The 17,734-nt window shown below is 40.8% G+C and overlaps 1 protein-coding gene across 3 annotated transcripts in view; it reads left to right on the top strand.

Annotated features, from left to right (window-relative positions):
- Positions 1-17,734, top strand: part of MCPH1 (microcephalin 1) — a 266,528-nt gene that overhangs the window by 62,024 nt on the left and 186,770 nt on the right. For all 3 annotated transcript variants that reach the window (XM_064585715.1, XM_045879585.3, XM_064585716.1), the window contains exons 6-8: positions 3,927-4,070; positions 4,943-5,032; positions 6,207-7,388. In XM_064585715.1, coding sequence (XP_064441785.1) covers positions 3,927-4,070; positions 4,943-5,032; positions 6,207-7,388 — 1,416 coding nt within the window. The remainder of the gene's footprint in view (positions 1-3,926; positions 4,071-4,942; positions 5,033-6,206; positions 7,389-17,734) is intronic.

The raw sequence follows: 17,734 nt of genomic DNA, 5'->3' as shown, positions 1-17,734 counted from the left end.
GACTGGTCCTGAACTCCCATTTTCATCTCTCAGTGAAAATACACCACAGAGAACTTTCCACCATTTCACAGAAGAATTTGGCTTCAGAATTGGGCAACTTTCTTGAAGATAAAATCACATACGTGCAAGGACCTGTTTTCTACTACCCCTGTTTAGTGGGATCTGGTGCCGCAAAGCCTTTGGTTTTCTCTTTAGTTTGTTGATACTGATAAGCACTTAGCTTGTGTCTTTGTTTCTCAGCAACTGCTGTGTGCCTGGTCAAAGACCGGGACCTTCAGCCTCTGCCCCGGGGGTCTTAATGGTAAATCCTCCTGGGGGTAAAAACATCCACTGCTTGTCAGCTGGCCTCTCAGTGCTCCTCCTTTCCAGAATCTTGACTCCTCTGGTCCTGGTCTCTTCAGTAGTTCCCTGATGCTTTTACGCAGACATTATTTGTATTTTATATAGATTCTATATTTTCTTTTTCTCTGTGTAGGCATTAGTTGGCTTCAAGATACTTTAATTCTTTGTCTTGAATCATTTGTAAAACCTTAAAGCACTTGAACAGTGGCGTAATCACTGTTGTTTATGATTGCGTTTTGCACAAGGCTACAGATATCACATAATGAACTTGGGAGAGCTAGGTAGCAACAGGCTGCTTCTCTGGAATCAAAAAATAGGAAATTTTTGTCCTGATGTGTTTAATCATAGCATCATTTCTATTCTTTTTTTTGAAGTATAATTGACCGAACATTAGTTTCAACTGTATGGTGTAATGATTCACTGTGTGTGTATGTTGTAAAATGATCACAAGTCCAGTTAACCTCTGTCACCATACATATTTACAAAGCATTTTTTTTTCTCATGATAGAACTTTCAACACCCAGTTTCCCCAGCTGCTTTCAAATTGTAGTACAGTGTTACTAACTGTAGTCACTGTGCCATACATTACATCCCATGACTCACTCATTTGATAACTGGGGATTTGTCCCTTCGGAGCCCCTTCACCCATCTTGCTCATCGCCCCACCCCGGGGCCTCGGACCACCACCAGTCTGTTCTCTCTACCCATAAGCTGGTTGTTTTGATTTTTGTGTTCTGATTTTGTTTATAGATTCCACATATAGTGACATCATACAGTATTTATCTTTCTCTCTCTGACTTATTTCACTCAGTGTAATGTGCTCAAGGTCTATCCATGCTGTCACGAATGGCAAGGTTTGTTCTTTTTTATGGCTGAATGGTATTCCTCTGAGTGTGTATGCGTGTGCATGTGTGAACGCGCATGCACACGTGCGTGTGTGTGTTTGTGTGTGTGTACATACCACGTTTCTTTATTAATCCATAGTGGACATGTAGGTTGTTTCCATGTCTTGGCACTTGTAAATAATGTTGCAGTGAACCTGAGGGGGGTGCAGATATCTTTTTGCGTTAGTGTTTTCCTTTATTGTTTTTTTCTTTAGTGTTTTCATTTCCTTCAGGTAAATAAATACCCAAAATTGGAATTACTGGCTCTTTTGGAAGTTCGATTTTTAATTTTTTAAGAAAGCTCCATAGAGTTTTCCACAATGGCTACACCAATTTACATTTCCATCAAGAGTACACAAGAGTTCCTTTTCTGTACATCCTTGCCAACACTTGTTATTTCTGGTCTTTTTGATAATAATTATTCTAATATGTGGTTAGAATCTCATTGTGGTTTTGATTTGCATTTCCCTCCTGATGAGTAGTGCTGACTCTTTTTTCTGTACCTGTTGGATATTTGTATGTCTTCTTTGGAAAAATGTCTTGTTTAGATCTCCTGCCCATTTTTAAAATTGGATTTTTTTTTTTTTTTGCTACATGTAGTCTTTTAATGATTTATAAAAATACTTTAGAACATCATGAAACTCTAAAGTACCATATGTGTTTTTTGTATTTCTCTTTTTTGCCTTTTTCACTACCTAAATTCAGTGTTTCAGACCAATCCCAACACATCAGTGATACATGTAAGCAATTTCGGTAACTATATAATGCATGGCATAAAAATAAGCACTAATTCCTCTACTTTTTTGTTGTAGTGTATATTGCCATATCACAGATTCTCTGCTCTGTATTTTGAAATTTTTCATGCAGAATTATCAAGCTTTATTTTAAATCTGTCATGGTAATGGAACAGAATTGACTAGAACGTTTAGCTTGTATATACAGTGCTGCCAGATAATTTCCAAAAACACTGCCTTTATCATTTGTTTTTTTGCAGAGTCATCCCAGTGCCTGAGAATCAGGCCTCTTTCTCTTGGTGCCATGCTGGTCCCTCCCTAACAGCCTCTCACTACCTGGTCTGCGCTGCTCCAGACAGACTCGTGGAGTAACTCTTGACATCCCTTTCTGCCTGATGCCAGTTACCCACCATGATCCTTACCCCCTGCTTCTGGATGATTGCTTGACTCCTCCACTGATCTTTCTCTAAGCATCACCCCCATGGGAACCCTCCTAGTGGCTCCTTGACTGGGCCCTAGAGGCGCTGTGTCCTCAACCACCCATCAGCTGTACTTGCGTGAGAAGGGTGTAAACCAGAAGTCAGGTGCACACCCCACCCAGGGCTTCCACTTCCTCAGGTCATCATAAGGAAAAGTATTTCGGATGGAACCCTGTGTTTCACCTGCCCTGCGGCACCAGTCGCCCTCTGTAGTCTGGTCAGGTCAGCCCTGTACCACTTCCCTGTCAGCTTTATACTCTTGCTTTTTGGGCCTTCTTACACCACAGTAGTGGTGTATTTTAAAAGAATTTGGCAATATGGTACTAAAGAACTTTTATCTTTTTGGATCAAATTTATATCTTAATAAAAATTGCCTTTTAAACACTACAATATAAGGTATTACAGATAGAACTGACATGTCTGCATGTTGGCAGGCTTAAGAGTTGCAAAGAAGATGCTGAATGATTCTTGGTCTTTTTATTGGTGGGTGAGGGGAGGTGGTCAGAGCCCTGAAGTTCTCCTTGAGCATGTGCCAGGTATGGATTCCAGAAAAACACATACCTGTGCACCCACACCCGGTTTAGCCATCATTTCATGGCTGACGGACTCCTGACCCCAAAGTTGATATGTGTGTCTGTTGAGGGTCGGAGAGGGTTGGTTAGTGGTGGTGGTTTCTGAGACCTAGAGTTAACACTACTCCTAGAGGCAGAACTGTTTCTGCACCCATCTTAGGTTCTCAGCTCATAGAACCTTATGTTGAACAAGGAGAGGCAATTGTGGAAAAGTAAGATATAAGGGAACCAAAGGAGGATAAGAGGTCCTTTAATAAGGCCTGTTTTACAGAATTCTCTTGGCGTCAGCTCCCCTTCTCTGGTGATAAAGTGGAGGGGGTGCATCTTTCAAAGGGGAGTTTTATCTCCTGCCTTCAGGGAGAAGCTTGGGGTGGGGTGGGGAGTGTCAGAGCATCTTTCTTTCACCTGCTGTGATTTAAGAGCATTCTGCTCAAAATAATCCTTATGCCAAAGTGACATGTTTGGGGTGATGTATTCTGTCGCTCTTCATCAGCATTTAGGAACCAGACTGCACTCTGGCTTTACCTTCTCGCTAGTTGTGTGATCCTGGATATAAACAAGTTACTTAACTTTTGTGTCTTGGTTTCTTCATCTTTACATGGGCAGACTGATAATCTGATGCACTGGGTTTGGGAAAGGTTGAATGAAACAGTGACGTATTGTGCTTAGCCCAGTGCCTGGCGCATGACATTCCTCAGCAAACATTAGCCAGCAGTTTTCGCACCAGTGTTACTGCTTGTGGGCTGGTGGGCTGAAGATAGACTGTTGGTAGCAGTGGGTAATGATGTTGCAGGGGACGAGGAAGACTGTGGGTGTTGGGGAGGGGCTTGTTCCTTGAAAGGAATCCTATTGTTGAAGTATTAAACCTTCTGGCCTTTTATTTTTTTAGCTAAATAAAGTTTTGTTTATTTTCAGATAATGACATACCTGTTCTCTTATTTGAATCTAATGGCTCATTGATGTATAGTCCCACAATTAAAATGTGCAGCGGCCAGCATAGTCTAATGGAGAAGAGATTACAGGAGATGAAGGAGAAAAGGGAGAACCTCTCCCCTACCTGTAAGTGCTCACGTTTTATAAAGTGAAAGTGAGGCAAATTGTTGGGTAAGTTGTGCTAGAAGGGGTTTTTTTCCTCTTTACGTAGGTATTTTAGTTGTTTCTTGATTCTAACAGATTTTTTATCTGTTTCTGGGTAGACTTTGTTAATATTTTCTCCCAGAAAATCTTATGCTTCATTGAGATTTTTAAAGCCTATGTCGAGTTTATAGTTTTAAAGCATATATTTTAAGCATATATTCGGTGTGTAGTGTTGGATGTATAGGTTGAGAATCCTATTTTTTATAGCCCCTTTGTAATTTTTAAAATCTTTGGGTTGTTTTCCTTTAAAAAAAATAAATCAGGCTCTTCTTTTGAGGGAATCTGCTTTTAGACTAAGTATCTCATGCCTTAGTTTTTGTTTTTCTTTATTGTTATATTGAAAATTTTTTTTAAAGATTTTATTTATTTAAGAGAGAGTGAGCAAGCTTGAACAGGGGAAGAGCAGAGGGAGAAGCAGGCTCCCCACTGAGCGCAGAACCTAGTGTGGGGCTTGATCCAGGGACCCTGAGATCATGACCTGAGCCAAAACCCAGAGTTGGCTGCATTAACCGACTGAGCAACCCAGGTGCCCCTCAGAATCTCTTCTAACTTTATATCCTATGGTTTAATCCTTTTTTAACCTGATACATGTAGATTATTTTTTATGATTCTCATCATCCGCAATAGATTTGAGTAAGTTTTTTGTGCTTATTGTTTTATAGTAGGTCTGGGAAATGAAGTACCAGGTGTAAGTCGATGTTTGTGTGGAAGAGCAGAATGTGTTGGCTTACCATGGGCTTCACCTACTAACATGTCAGAGTTGTATCTGATGAAGTGTGCGATTATGTTTTCAGCTTCGCAGATGCTTGAGAAGTCTCATGATAACCCAGCTAACTCCCCATGGGAAGCTTCTTGGAACATTTCACATGGTACTTTGTGTTCAGGTAAAATTATTTTCTTTTCTGTGATATATTTAAACTATGAGAACATGGTGATTTTCTTACTTGGAGTATCTTCTGATGTCAAGAACAGTTGGTTAAAAACTAGAATTCATGACTTTTACCCTGAAATTAGGTATTAAAATAAAAAATAGGTATTGTAATACAATTAGGGCATAAGAAATTGCATGAGTTAAACCTCCTTTTTGGCTCCTACAGTTTTTCTCCTAGGCATTTAATTTCTTGGCGCAGAATCAGTTGCTCATTTTTTTAAAAATTCATGTTGTATGTACTAACTTGCATGCAGTATAAACTGTGCATTACTGAGAACAGTATGAGAAATGCTTGTTTCACACCATGGGTAAAGACTGTGGGACATGTGACTGAAGGGGGTAAGTGAGGTGTGTAGACATCATTAAAAAAAATTAGATGGTAAATGGCAGATTTTCTGCCTAGAAGCAGAGTGTAGGAAAGAATAAAATTAGGGTTTTAAAATTAGGGTTTGCTTTTGAGTATAAATGCAGCATGAGGACTTGCACGTGGAGGACAGAGAATTCAGGTGGGCTGCTTCGTGGAAGACTAGACCTTGATGTAGATGGTAGCATTAGTTCTTACCTTTTAGAATTATTGACCTCCTTGAGAATTTTTTTTTTTTTTTTAAAGATTTTATTTATTTATTTGACAGAGAGAGACACAGTGAGAGAGGGAACACAAGCAGGGGGAGTGTGAGAGGGAGAAGCAGGCTTTCCGCTGAGCAGAGAGCCCAATGCGGGGCTCGATCCCAGGGCTCTGGGATCATGACCTGAGCCGAAGGCAGACGCTTAATGACTGAGCCACCCAGGCGCCCCTTGACCTCCTTGAGAATTTAATGACAAGGTTTGGATGCTTTTCCTGGAAGGAAGTGCACATGCATATGAATGTTCAGAAAGTGAGCATAACAGTTTTAGAGGTTTGTCCCCGCCCTCCCCACAGTCCCCATGCCCTCGATGCCCGGTTCCTTAGTGAAAAATGCTGGCCTGAAAGGTGTCCTCAGGTGGAAATGAGAAGAACCAGGATATGGTTGGTACTCTTTTTAACCAATAACTATGTTTAAGAAGTACTGCTTTATCGGTTAACCAAAAGTTACTTTTATAATAATTGAAACCATTTAAAAAGTTAATTCTTCATTAATACTTTCCAGATGAATCCTTTGCTGGTGACTTGCACTCATCTTTTGACGATCCTTGTGGAAACGCGAGATGTGGAAGTCAGGAAGGGAAACTGGGAGGAATTGTGGATGAAATTAAAAGTGATGTGTGTGTTCCTTCAGCTGCACTGAAGACAAGTAGCATCCATTCATCAGCATCTCCCAGTTACCTCAGTCAGTTAACTCCTCGGAAACCCATGGGTAGTCTTTCCAAAGAAGAGATTCTTCAGCCGGGAGATCCTGCAGGTGAGGTAGTCACCCCGGACAAGCAGGAAGCGGCCAGGATGGTGTTTGATGAGAAACACAGCTTGTCCCCTATTTTATCTGCAACCAAACGCCGCCCTTCGGGACGTTCACGATCCAAGAGCTCTTCAGCAAAGAGAAAAAGAATGTCTGAGAGCTCGGATGCGCCCCCCGAAGAGAGACTGAAGAAGAAGGGGTGCGGTGGGAAGCCTGCCGGGCCGCGGGTGCAGCTGTGGACATCGGGAAGCCGCCTGCAGCTCCCGGCCGGGTGTGCTGTTGAGACCCCTGGCTGTGGGGTGTCCTCGTACGATGATTATTTTTCACCTGATAATCTTAGGGAAAGGAGTTCAGAGGCTCTTCCTGGATTTCAGCCATCTGCAGGCCTTGCTCGGTTCAGCTGCAGGGGAGGTCTTTCTCAGAGGGAAAGAAGAAACCTACTGCAGATGGCTGACTTTTCCTGCATTGGTAAAAATCCCAGGTCAGTCGACATGACCGATGTAACAGCAAAAACTAGCTGCAGTCTTCAGAAGCCTACACAGCACACGGCAGACACAATGTGGGGTTGCCTGACCTCTGAGGGAATGTGTGCTGCTGAAGGAACCCCAGGCTGTTGTCAGCAGGCTGGTGCTCAGAGAAGAGCAGGCCCGCATGCAGAGGGGAACAGATGCTGTCACGTGGATGATGAGCCCGCTCTGCCGCAGGGGCATGGAGGGGAGGGACTTGATGGCGATTTCACTCCTCTGGAAGGGAGCAGCACGGAAATGAAAGAATTGCTGGACATGAGAAACGTACAGAAAGAAGATAGCACTTCTCGAATGTGGAATTCATCTGGTGGTGAAGCGCAGTGTGATCATGAGCTCGATTTTGTGGGTGATTGTACTGTGGACAAAGCTACAGAAGGAAGGGAACCGTCATCCAGTGGACGCGATGGAAGTATGTGAATCTCCTTTACAAGTACCTTTGTTGCAGGAATATGTGCTGGTGTGGCCGTCTTGTAATGTCATCACCACCTTTCCATAATTAAATAGTTCCTTTTTTCCTTTTTTTAATTTTAAAGAATGTGTGTGTGATATTTTCCAGTGATGCATTCTGTAGGGATAGGTGCTCACCCCCCTCTGGAGTTTCTAGGTGCCTGGGTCCAGTCTGCTGTTAGGAATACATCTGTCCCAAGCCTTTCCGTGTAGGGCCCAAGAGCCAGTGATGCCTAATGTGAATAGTTGACTAGAGCAAACACTCCCTTGTCTCTGGAGCCTCTTACAAAGATAACGTGACCTTGTGCACAAAAGCGTTCTGCTAGAGGATTGAGACTGTTTATTTTAGAAGGGAAAGTAAGGCAGTATAGGTATTGATTCCATCAAGAAAAGAGAAGGTACAAGAAAGTAAATGTGGAAATACATTATCAGTATTTATTTTGAAGAAACTTTGGGCAATGTTAGTTACAAAGAAAAAATTTTTTTGCTCAGGATAAGAAGTTCATTGTAACAAGCCTTGTTTGGCTTCTATTTATTTTGCTTTAAGCGTATCACTTAAATAGATTTTCTCCTGTGTGTAATTTAATTGTGACCATCGTAACGAATTCTGTAATTGTAATTGTGTCAAAAGTAACAACATTCGAAAACATTTCACACTTTCTGATTACAAGCACAAATAAATGTCAGCAGTCAAAAGTGATGAAATCTTGAACTTTAACCATCTTTATGTAAAGATTAGGCTAAAATTTTCATAAGACCAACTTTATTCTTCACTATTTGTCTGCTCTCGCCATGATTTTAACCGCCCTTTTCAAGATGGAAAAGTTATGGGTGTGGAAATAATCACTGATGTGTATCTTTTGGTTGGGTATAAATTCCCCAAAATAGTCTCACATAAGAATTAATTTTGTATGTTTTTAACCTTATTTTTTTATCTTAGCTTTCTGAAAATAAATTTGACAATCTATATTTTATGTTGGGTTAGGCTTAGTATGTGTTTTCAAAATGTTTATTTTAAAATCTTGTTGACTCTAAAGTTACTATAAATCAGTAGATATATAGAATTGTTTTAGTAGTTAAGAATATCCTGTTCTTAAAGCTTACATTCTCATTTTTCTCAGTTTTTATCTTATTTATTTTTAAAGCCTCTGAATAATATTTAATGGCGTGTGAATATAAATTAAATGAAAAAAAGGCTGGTTTCAGACAGTGTGGTGCACCCCATAACCCCAGTGTTGTTAAGATAAGAGTGCAGTTCTCCTTGGAAGCAGGATGTTCTAGGACTCAGCCCCGTGTCCACCGTCCCCTGGGGTCTGGGGCGCGTGGAGGACCATGAGGGGCAAGCACTGGGCCTTCCAGGAGACTTCAGATTTCAGCATCACATGATGGGGGCTGTCACAGCAGTGGGGTGCAGCCAGGGCCCTGCGGTCACTAAATTTTACTCAGAGATGGAACAGACATTCTGTGTGGTCTAATATAAAGATACCTTTTAGAGTCGCCTTGTTTTATGTCATTCCACAGAGACAGAAGATCATTGCATGTTAGGGCAGGAGAGACTTATATATTGTCTAGCCTAAATCTGATCCCTTTGTTTTAGAGTAAGAAAATCAAGACTCTCTGATGTTTTATTTTTTTTAATTTTTTTTGTGATTTTTTTTTATTCTTATGTTAATCCCCATACATTACATCAATAGTTTTAGATGTAGTGTTCCATGATTCATTGTTTGTGCATAACACCCAGTGCTCCATGCAGAATGTGCCCTCCTCAATACCCATCACCAGGCTAACCCATCCTCCCATCCCCCTCCCCTCTAGAACCCCGTTTGTTTTTCAGAGTCCATCGTCTCTCATGGTTCGTCTACCCTTCCGATTTCCCCCGCTTCATTCTTCCCCTCCTGCTACCTTCTTCTTCTTCTTTTTTTTTTTTTTTAACATATATTGCATTATTTGTTTCAGAGGTACAGATCTGAGATTCAACAGTCTTGCACAATTCACAGAGCTTACCAGAGCACATACCCTCCCCAGTGTCTATCACCCAGTCACCCCATCCCTCCCACCCCACCCCCCACTCCAGCAACCCTCAGTTTGTTTCCTGCGATTAAGAATTCCTCATATCAGTGAGGTCACATGATACATGTCTTTCTCTGTTTGACTTATTTCACTCAACTATAATACCCTCCAGTTCCATCCACATCATTGCAAATGGCAAGACCTCATTCCTTTTGATGGCTGCATAATATTCCATTGTATATATATACCACATCTTCTTTATCCATTCATCTGTCGATGGACATCTTGGCTCTTTCCACAATTTGACTATTGTGGACATTGCTGCTATAAACACTCCCTGATGTTTTAAGTTGTCTATGATTAGCCCAGCTGGTTCCCCACCTCTGTCTGGGAGTTTTCCGCAGACAGAAGCGTAGAGCCTGCAGCTTCCTGTCGACAGTCTGTATATGCTGGAATTGGGGATCGGTAAAAATACTCTGTACATCAAGTGATGCCTCCAGATCGTCTATGTTGAAATAAAAGTCTTTTTTCAGTTTTTGTTTTCAGTTCACTTGTACTCATTGCCCTTGTTGATCTCTAAGGTAGATAGTGTGCAGTTAGGGTCATAAGAACAAGTTACAGGGAGGTTCACTAACAAATATGAGGAGAATAGGAACAGAGAGAGAAACTGTTATTTACTTGTTTTTTTTAATAATCTCTGAAATTGCATTAACTAGTAATTTTTTTGTTTTTAAACTTCTCTCATTTTATAAACAATATGCAAATATACGCTCACTGTAACGGAAGTTGCTAAAAAGAGGAGATTTTCCTGTCCTCCTGCTCGCTTACCTCCTTCTGTTGGTTCCCCGGACACGTGTGTGTTCCTAGCACCAGTCTAGCTTGCTGGGAGATGGCGGAGGAGGGAACGGGGTATGTCCCTCACAGAGGCCACGCCTAGTGAGTAAGGCACAGTGGAGGAAGGTGAGCACGTCAGTCCGTGGCCGTGTGACATGCACAACCACAGCCGTGCAGGCAGTTCTCAGGGGCGACCTTAGATCTCAGGCCAGGCAACAGAGAGGAGGGAGCCCTTTGACTGCTCGAATCACAGTTCAGCCTGAGGAAACCGCGAGTACAAACGTCCTGAGGTAGAATATGCTTGCAGGGACTGCACAGAGGCCAGCGAGGTTGCATCTCACTGGGCTGAAGGAAGGCTGGGAAGAAATGAATTAGAGAGGCAGCCAGGAGCCAGATCCCAGGGCTCCAGTACCTGACAAGACTTGGAGTGGTTTGCTTTAAGTGTGATGGGAAGCCCCTGGGGGTTTTACACAGGGCAGTCGCCAGATGTGATTTCTGTGGTACACATCACCCGGGATGCTTCATGGGGACGCTTCATGGAGAACGAACCGGTCAGAGTGTCTGCTAGAAACAATGCAGCCAGTGGTTCAGTGTTTCTCCTTCCAGGCACTGTGTGTGTGCGTGCGCATGCCCAACAGGTGCAAGTAGATGTTTCAAGGGGATTTTATTGCGTCTACAGGATTATGTTATCTTACTAGGATTTGCTTATTTATTTATTTTAGGGAGAAGGAGAGCCTGAGTCAGGGGTTAGAGGCAGAGGGAGAGAGAGAATCTTAAGCAGATGCCATGCTCAGCACGGAGCCCGACTCAGGGCTCCATCTCACAACCCTGAGACCAAGAGTTGACCAACTGAGCCAACCAAGTGCCCCTTAAGATTTGCTTTTTCAAAATGTTAGATATTTCCATACTGGCATCAATAGAGTAACAGATCTAACTTCAGTTTTTAATACAATCCACTTCGGGTGGGTCAATGAATTTTTTCTGTAATGAATCAGACAGTAACTATTTCAGGCTTTGTGACCCAGGAGGCAAAATCAAGATATGTAGGTACTTACCTTAAGAGAAAAAAAAGACATTTTTTAACAAAATTTTTATTGACACAACTCACATAAAACTGAGTGCAGTTTTTGTAATATAAGTCTAATGAGAAGAACAGAAGTCTATTTTCGGGAGAAGAATAACTTTTCACTTAATTGGGGTTCAAATTGAGTCTTCCCATCATCAAAACTGATGGCAAATATTTACTGAGGTAGACACACAATAAGATTTTACGTGTTTTCCTTTTGAAAATGCCTTTTTATACAGATAGGTACTGCCAAAAACTGCTGTCAGTCCATAAGCAGATGGTTTTCATCAAGCACGTTCATTGCAATAGAAGCCGTTTTGGAAATCTGTTAGAGTCTTCACTTGATAGTGGCTTTCAGTGTGTTCTCACATTGCAGATGAATCACTTCCAGTGAAGATTAGGTGGAAGCTCCTCAGTATTTGGATGTTCTTGCCTCGAGGCCTAGAAAACCTGGAACGGTAGCTTGAGTGCAGGAAGTATGTCCACATCACATTTGCATGGGAGTGGAGATCTCGCTTCTTGTTTTAACCTCTGACACCACAGGACAGAAAGTGTATAAAGCTGCTTGATGTTACTTATCTGTTGAGATGGCTTTCCACCACCCATGGCACTGCTCACCAGAGCTCTTGAGACCGCCGCCTGAGACTGATTTTCCTTGCCGAGTAGATGAAAGCTGACGGGTCGTGCTGAATCAGCACACAGTTGGCTCCTGCTTGTTTCTCAGTGACAGGGTGGCTGAGATTATTCCGTGGTGCCTCATGGCCACTGGCGAAACAGAAGGAAATCCTTTTCATACCCACATCCTCACGTTGTCCATTGGTTTAATATGCAACTTTCTTCTTGGCTGTGCTTGATAAAATTTTACATGTCAATACACACATGTGCTGTATCTCAGCAGTTTGGCCCTGGCCAACTATAGATTCCTTTTCATAGGGAGTAGTCACCAATTATTAGAGTTTGATGAAGGTTAGACTAGACTCTTCTAGTCTCAGACACACAGACGTTAAACATCTACTGGCAAGCAGATGGAGAAATGTCCACAATACAGACGTGTATGCTGAAGTCCCAGGTGTTGTCCTTCAGGTGAACCCTCCATGCCTTATCTGAAAGGTGTACTAGCCACAGACAAAATTCTAGGGTTATATTTCTGTAAACTTGTCAGCATCAGGCCACCATATATCCTTTCACCCTGCAGTTTCTCATAGGGCCGTTTAGGGATCAAGTCTTGGATGTCACCCCCAGGGATACCAGCTGCAGCTCATGCTGGGTTATTCATGCATGGGGAGAGGAATCCCCTGTAATATATTAGTCAATTCCAGTTTTCTTGAGTCCATGAATTTAACTGGAGAAACATTTCTGACATGCATTATGCTGATTAACAAACTGATGACGTCACCAGTTATAGCTCATTTCTTTGATCCATTTTGCCAATTAGCAAAACGTCTAATAACAATTGGGCAGAAGGATTTCTGGGAGTTGTCTCGAGTGTGGTATTTGTTACCCTGTTAACTGACCACTCCCGCAGTGGCTGTTTTGGATGGAGGCGAATTAGCACACAAAATCGTATCATATTGTCTATGCTGAAGCACATATTTTAAATTACCTCACAGCCTTCATGATACGATGCTGTTCTTAGTGCATTCCTCCCTGTGATAGAACACATGGTGTCTGTCTGACTTCCCTTGCTCAGTGGTCACTGCCTGTAGCTCTGGGTTGGGAAGGATTATGAGGCTTCATCCTGGCTTCACAGGAAAAAGCATGATGAATAGTACTATTGCTTAGAGAATGATTAATATGGCTCAGTAGGGGGATGCCTGGGTGGCTCAGTTGGTTAAGTGTCTGCCTTCAGCTCGGGTCATGATCCCAGGGTCCTGGGATCTAGCCCTGAATCCATCTCCCTGCTTAGTGGGGAGCCTGCTTCTCCCTCACTCTCTGCTGCTCCCCCTGCTGTATGCTCTCTCTCTGTCAAATAAATAAATAAAATCTTAAAAAAATATTTAATAAGAACTGAAGCCCATCCAGTCATAGGCATTTAGATATTCAATATTTTGCATATTCTGAGTATTTTTTCAAGAGAAAGTGTGAATTAACTATTGTATCAAGTGACTAGGCATACCTATCTATGTATTTCTTAAATATTTTAAATTGAAGAGTAATGATTGAATCTTTTGACAATTCAAGTAATACACAAGTGTTGTATTGAGAAGAGTATTTCTCTCAAGCCTTTTCTCCACAACCTGCCAGTCTACTCACTGTAGGTAAGCAATCCCAACAGCTCAGTGTAGGTTGGTCAGCCTTAACAGGAAGACTGGCTATAAGGAAGGTGTTACAATCTATTCAGTATTTGATTGATTTGTTCATCTATTTCATTTATTCATTAATATGTTTGCTATTCACCTACAAGGTATTGGCATAAATGCAGGGGGAGTTAAGGTTGATATGAAGCTCTATCCCTTTCCCTTAACAGAGCTTAGGGAAGATACAGTCAAGATAAATCATATGCAAGTATCAGGGAATTTGAAAGATGTTACTCCAATGGTAAAGGTTATATAGTATTAAAACGAGTTTACATATTAAAATCACATTTTAATGATCTCTACAGTGATTATAAAGGAAAATATTCCACATCTTTTGGTGATCATGATTAGATTTATTTTTGAATTCATATTTTATTAGATGAATATATAATATATATATATATTTTTCCTTTGGTTAGCTGAGTTTTGTTTGCATAGAACACATGAATAACTTGCATGTATCTCAAATCCCAAAAGTATATATGGAAAGGATTTTTCCTAAGAGTCTTTTAAGGCTTTTTCTACCGTCTTTAAGATTTTACATTCTATGTTGTTCTTAAATAACTCATTATTCAGATTTTAGGGACTCAGAAGAAATTTCCTGGTGAGATATTGTTAAGTTTTGGGATATGCTTTTACATGTTAAATATATGGATTCTTAAATCAGCCTTCAGAAACCTTTTCGTCATTGATAACAGTTGATCTTGCAGAGTGTTTTAATGTTTTGTACCAATGAATCCTGAGTGTTTAGATGTATTACTAGTACTAGTGTTAGTCTTAATTCTGTGTCTTGGAAGTAGGAAAGTAGGATATGCAGGGGGATAGATGTTGGAAATAAGAGTACATTTCTTACTCCTCTTCCCTGAGCCACAGTATCGACGTGGACCAAGTTTGTCTTAAGGACATTTCTTAAGTCTCTCTACCCATTTTTTTTTTTTTTTTTTTTTTGCACCTCTCTCCCTTTCCTAGCACTTAGGTTAGTATGTCTTTATGCTGCCTTAGCCTGGTTTTGCCTCCAAGAGTCACTTAGTATCAAAACCACCTCTTAATCCTGCTCATCCCTGTTAGGTGAGTGGAGGTAGTGATTTAACTAATTCACAGTGAGAAGTGAACAAGTTTGCTTTCCAACCTTCCTGGATGTATTTGCATGTGATGATATTGTTAACCCAAACAAATTTCTAATTGATGAAATCTCAGGCAGTATAATTTAACAGTAAAAGTTTTGGGGCTGTGAGGGTCTCTTCTCTCTGACTGTTTTTTTGAAAACTAAGGGAATCACTTGTATCATGAAGTTGGAATGACAATGAAGGGAGGGACAGGAGTCTAGGATTTTCAACCTTGACCCGTAGATGGCTGATAACATTCATCAAACAGGGACCAGGCGTGTGTTGTTTGAAATTTCTCTGCGACATTCAAGATAGAGGTCTGTTAGGTAGTTGGATATATCAAATCATACCCTTGCTGGGACACACCTCTTGGCAAGAGACATGGAGTTGGGACTGTTGAGTAGGGGATGACGTTATGGGACATGTTGAGACCACCCTTGGGATGTGAGAGGAGAGCTGATGACCACCTTGAGAAACTGTAGCACTTGAAGCAAACAGCAAGAGTCATCAGAGGTGGGCCAGTGGGAAGATGGAGAGGAAGTATTTGTTGCTGGGCTGTGGCAAGTAATCAAATCTGGCCGCTCTGTCCTACTAGCTTTTACAGTTACTTTGCATTTTCAGTTGCTTGTGGTTTACTGAAACATCCTTAAAGGAAGCATAGTAGCAAATTGCTGTAGATGAGTTTGCAAGATGCTGTTTTACATAACCACATAATTCAGGGGATTCCCAACTCACGATGATTCGACCTAATAATTTTTTGACTTTACTATGGTGCGGCAGCAATATGTGCTCAGTAGAAACTGTACTTGGAATTTTGAATTTGCATCTTTCCTGGGGCAGGTGATATGTGGTGTATACCCCGTGGATATGCGGTATAACGCTCTTTCCATACTTTCTTGTGATGCTGGGCAACAGCAGCAAGCCCTAGCTCCCAGGCCGCCACGCAATCATGACGGTTGATAACTGACACACTGACAACCATCCTTTCCTCATACAACCATTCTGTTTGTCACTTTCGGTACAGTATTCGTTAAATTACATGAGAGAGTCAACACTTAATTATAAAATAGGCTGTGTGTTAGGTAACATTGCCTAAATGTAGCCTCTTTTAAGTGTTCTGAGCACAGTTAACGTGGGCTAGGCTAAGCTATGATGCTCGGTAGGTTAGGTGTATTAAGCGCATTTTGACTTCCAATATTTTCAACTTCGAATGAATGCATTTACCTGGATGGACATAACTCATCTTAAGTTGAGGAACATCTGTACTCATATCGTTTTGTGATTACATAATGTGAGAAAACGTGAAGATGTCATTAGTAATATTAGTCTTAAGTTTTAAGAGGTTATGATACATTTTTTAGATCTTTATGTTTACAAAATGCTTCACAACCTATTCGCGGCTAGAACTGAGGCAGGTGGCTATGACAATCTTTTTTGACATGGACCCACTAGCAAGCAGGAAACTTACTCATGGTGCATTAACAGGAGTGCATTGGATTCCAAATTATATCTGTAGTCCTCTACTTTTCTTATTTTTCTGTACTCTTGCTTTGAGTAAACATTTAGATTTTTTTTAAATGAATGGTGGGTATAATTAATATTTATTCTAATATTCTAATTACTTGTAATCTTAGATCTTAAAGATGAGAAACATTGTATCCATATCCTGCCCTAGAAATTAGAAGTTCTAAGCGTTTTCAAACAGTGATTGTGGAATGTAGTGGAAAGTAATGCATAGATAGATAAGATACTCTTACCTTCGAAATGAGTAAAAGAAGCTTAGCATAGCTGGATCTTAGAACAGACTATCAATTTCAGAATACATGTCCAGTAGCCCATCTCCTCAGTAAGGTCTGTGGTTAGCTTGCTGGGAGAGAAGTGGAATATACCTCAGATATTAAAGATCACCGAGGAGACAGTGGGGTCAGCATGTGATTGGTTTGAGTACCTCCAAAACGGATTTAGTATTAGGGTTTAGTATAACGTCATTCAGAACCTGACCTTAACATACCTTTAGGGTCCAAGCTGCAAATAACAACAAGTAGTTTGAATTCAAGAAAATATTTAACCATTGTTGTGCATTTTGTTTTCACTTAACAGGAATCCTATTTTGTTTTTATTTTTTTAAGCTTTATTGGTATGTAATTGGTATACAAAAAAATTGCACACATTTCATGTAACAGCTTAATGAGTTTGGACATACACATCCTGTTTTTTGAAAGAAGAGTTAAAACTTTCAAATCAGGCCCTCCAAAATTAATCTTACCTCTTTTATTAGAGCATCCTATTTTATTTGAAGTATTTGCAAAGCAGTCGTTCTCATGTTGTATGATTTTTAGTTTCTGATGGCATGTAGTGTATTTTTGCCTTGTATTATATTCACTTTCAATGTCTACACTGTCTATTGGGTTGTAAACTCCCTAAGAGTAGGATCAGTGTTTGTGTATCTCTGCATCTCCAGTGGGTAACCCCTGATTATTAGACATTGTTGATAAAAGCATCAGTGACTGACTAGTTGGGTGATGTTGATGGTGGGTTGTGTGGAGTGGCTCACCATCACTTTGATATGTCTAGGAGATGAGTGTCCCCTAGGCTGCTGTTTGCCTTTTATGCATTATTCTGTTGAGACCATATACGTGATGGCTGGTATTCTTAGTCTTCCTTCAAAATACCAACCAAGTCATATAATAGGCAAACTATTTTGGGAGGAAAGAGAGATGAGTAGCAGATTCAAAGCAGACATTTCATACTTCATTGTGGGTTACGTAGGATTTCTATACTGTTCAGCATCTAATGAAACCACATTTCACCTGACGAATGTCTTCTTTTTGGTTTGTATGTCTTCATGGCAAGATGCTGGTCGGAGGTGGAAATTTGTGGGGAATAGAATCATCTGTCACTTGTAGGTTGAAACCTAAAGCTTTGTACTGTACTGAAGACTGTTTTCTAGAGTAAATCTGCCCCCAAAACTGAGATTACTTATTTCCTCTAACAC

This window comes from Mirounga angustirostris, unplaced genomic scaffold (assembly GCF_029215605.1).
Source record: "Mirounga angustirostris isolate CCGP_5_RB_7025 unplaced genomic scaffold, mMirAng1.0.hap1 SCAF_2, whole genome shotgun sequence".
Lineage (NCBI taxonomy): Eukaryota > Metazoa > Chordata > Mammalia > Carnivora > Phocidae > Mirounga > Mirounga angustirostris.
The sequence above is the reverse complement of the archived record's forward strand: the minus strand, read 5'-3'. Positions and strand labels throughout refer to the sequence as shown.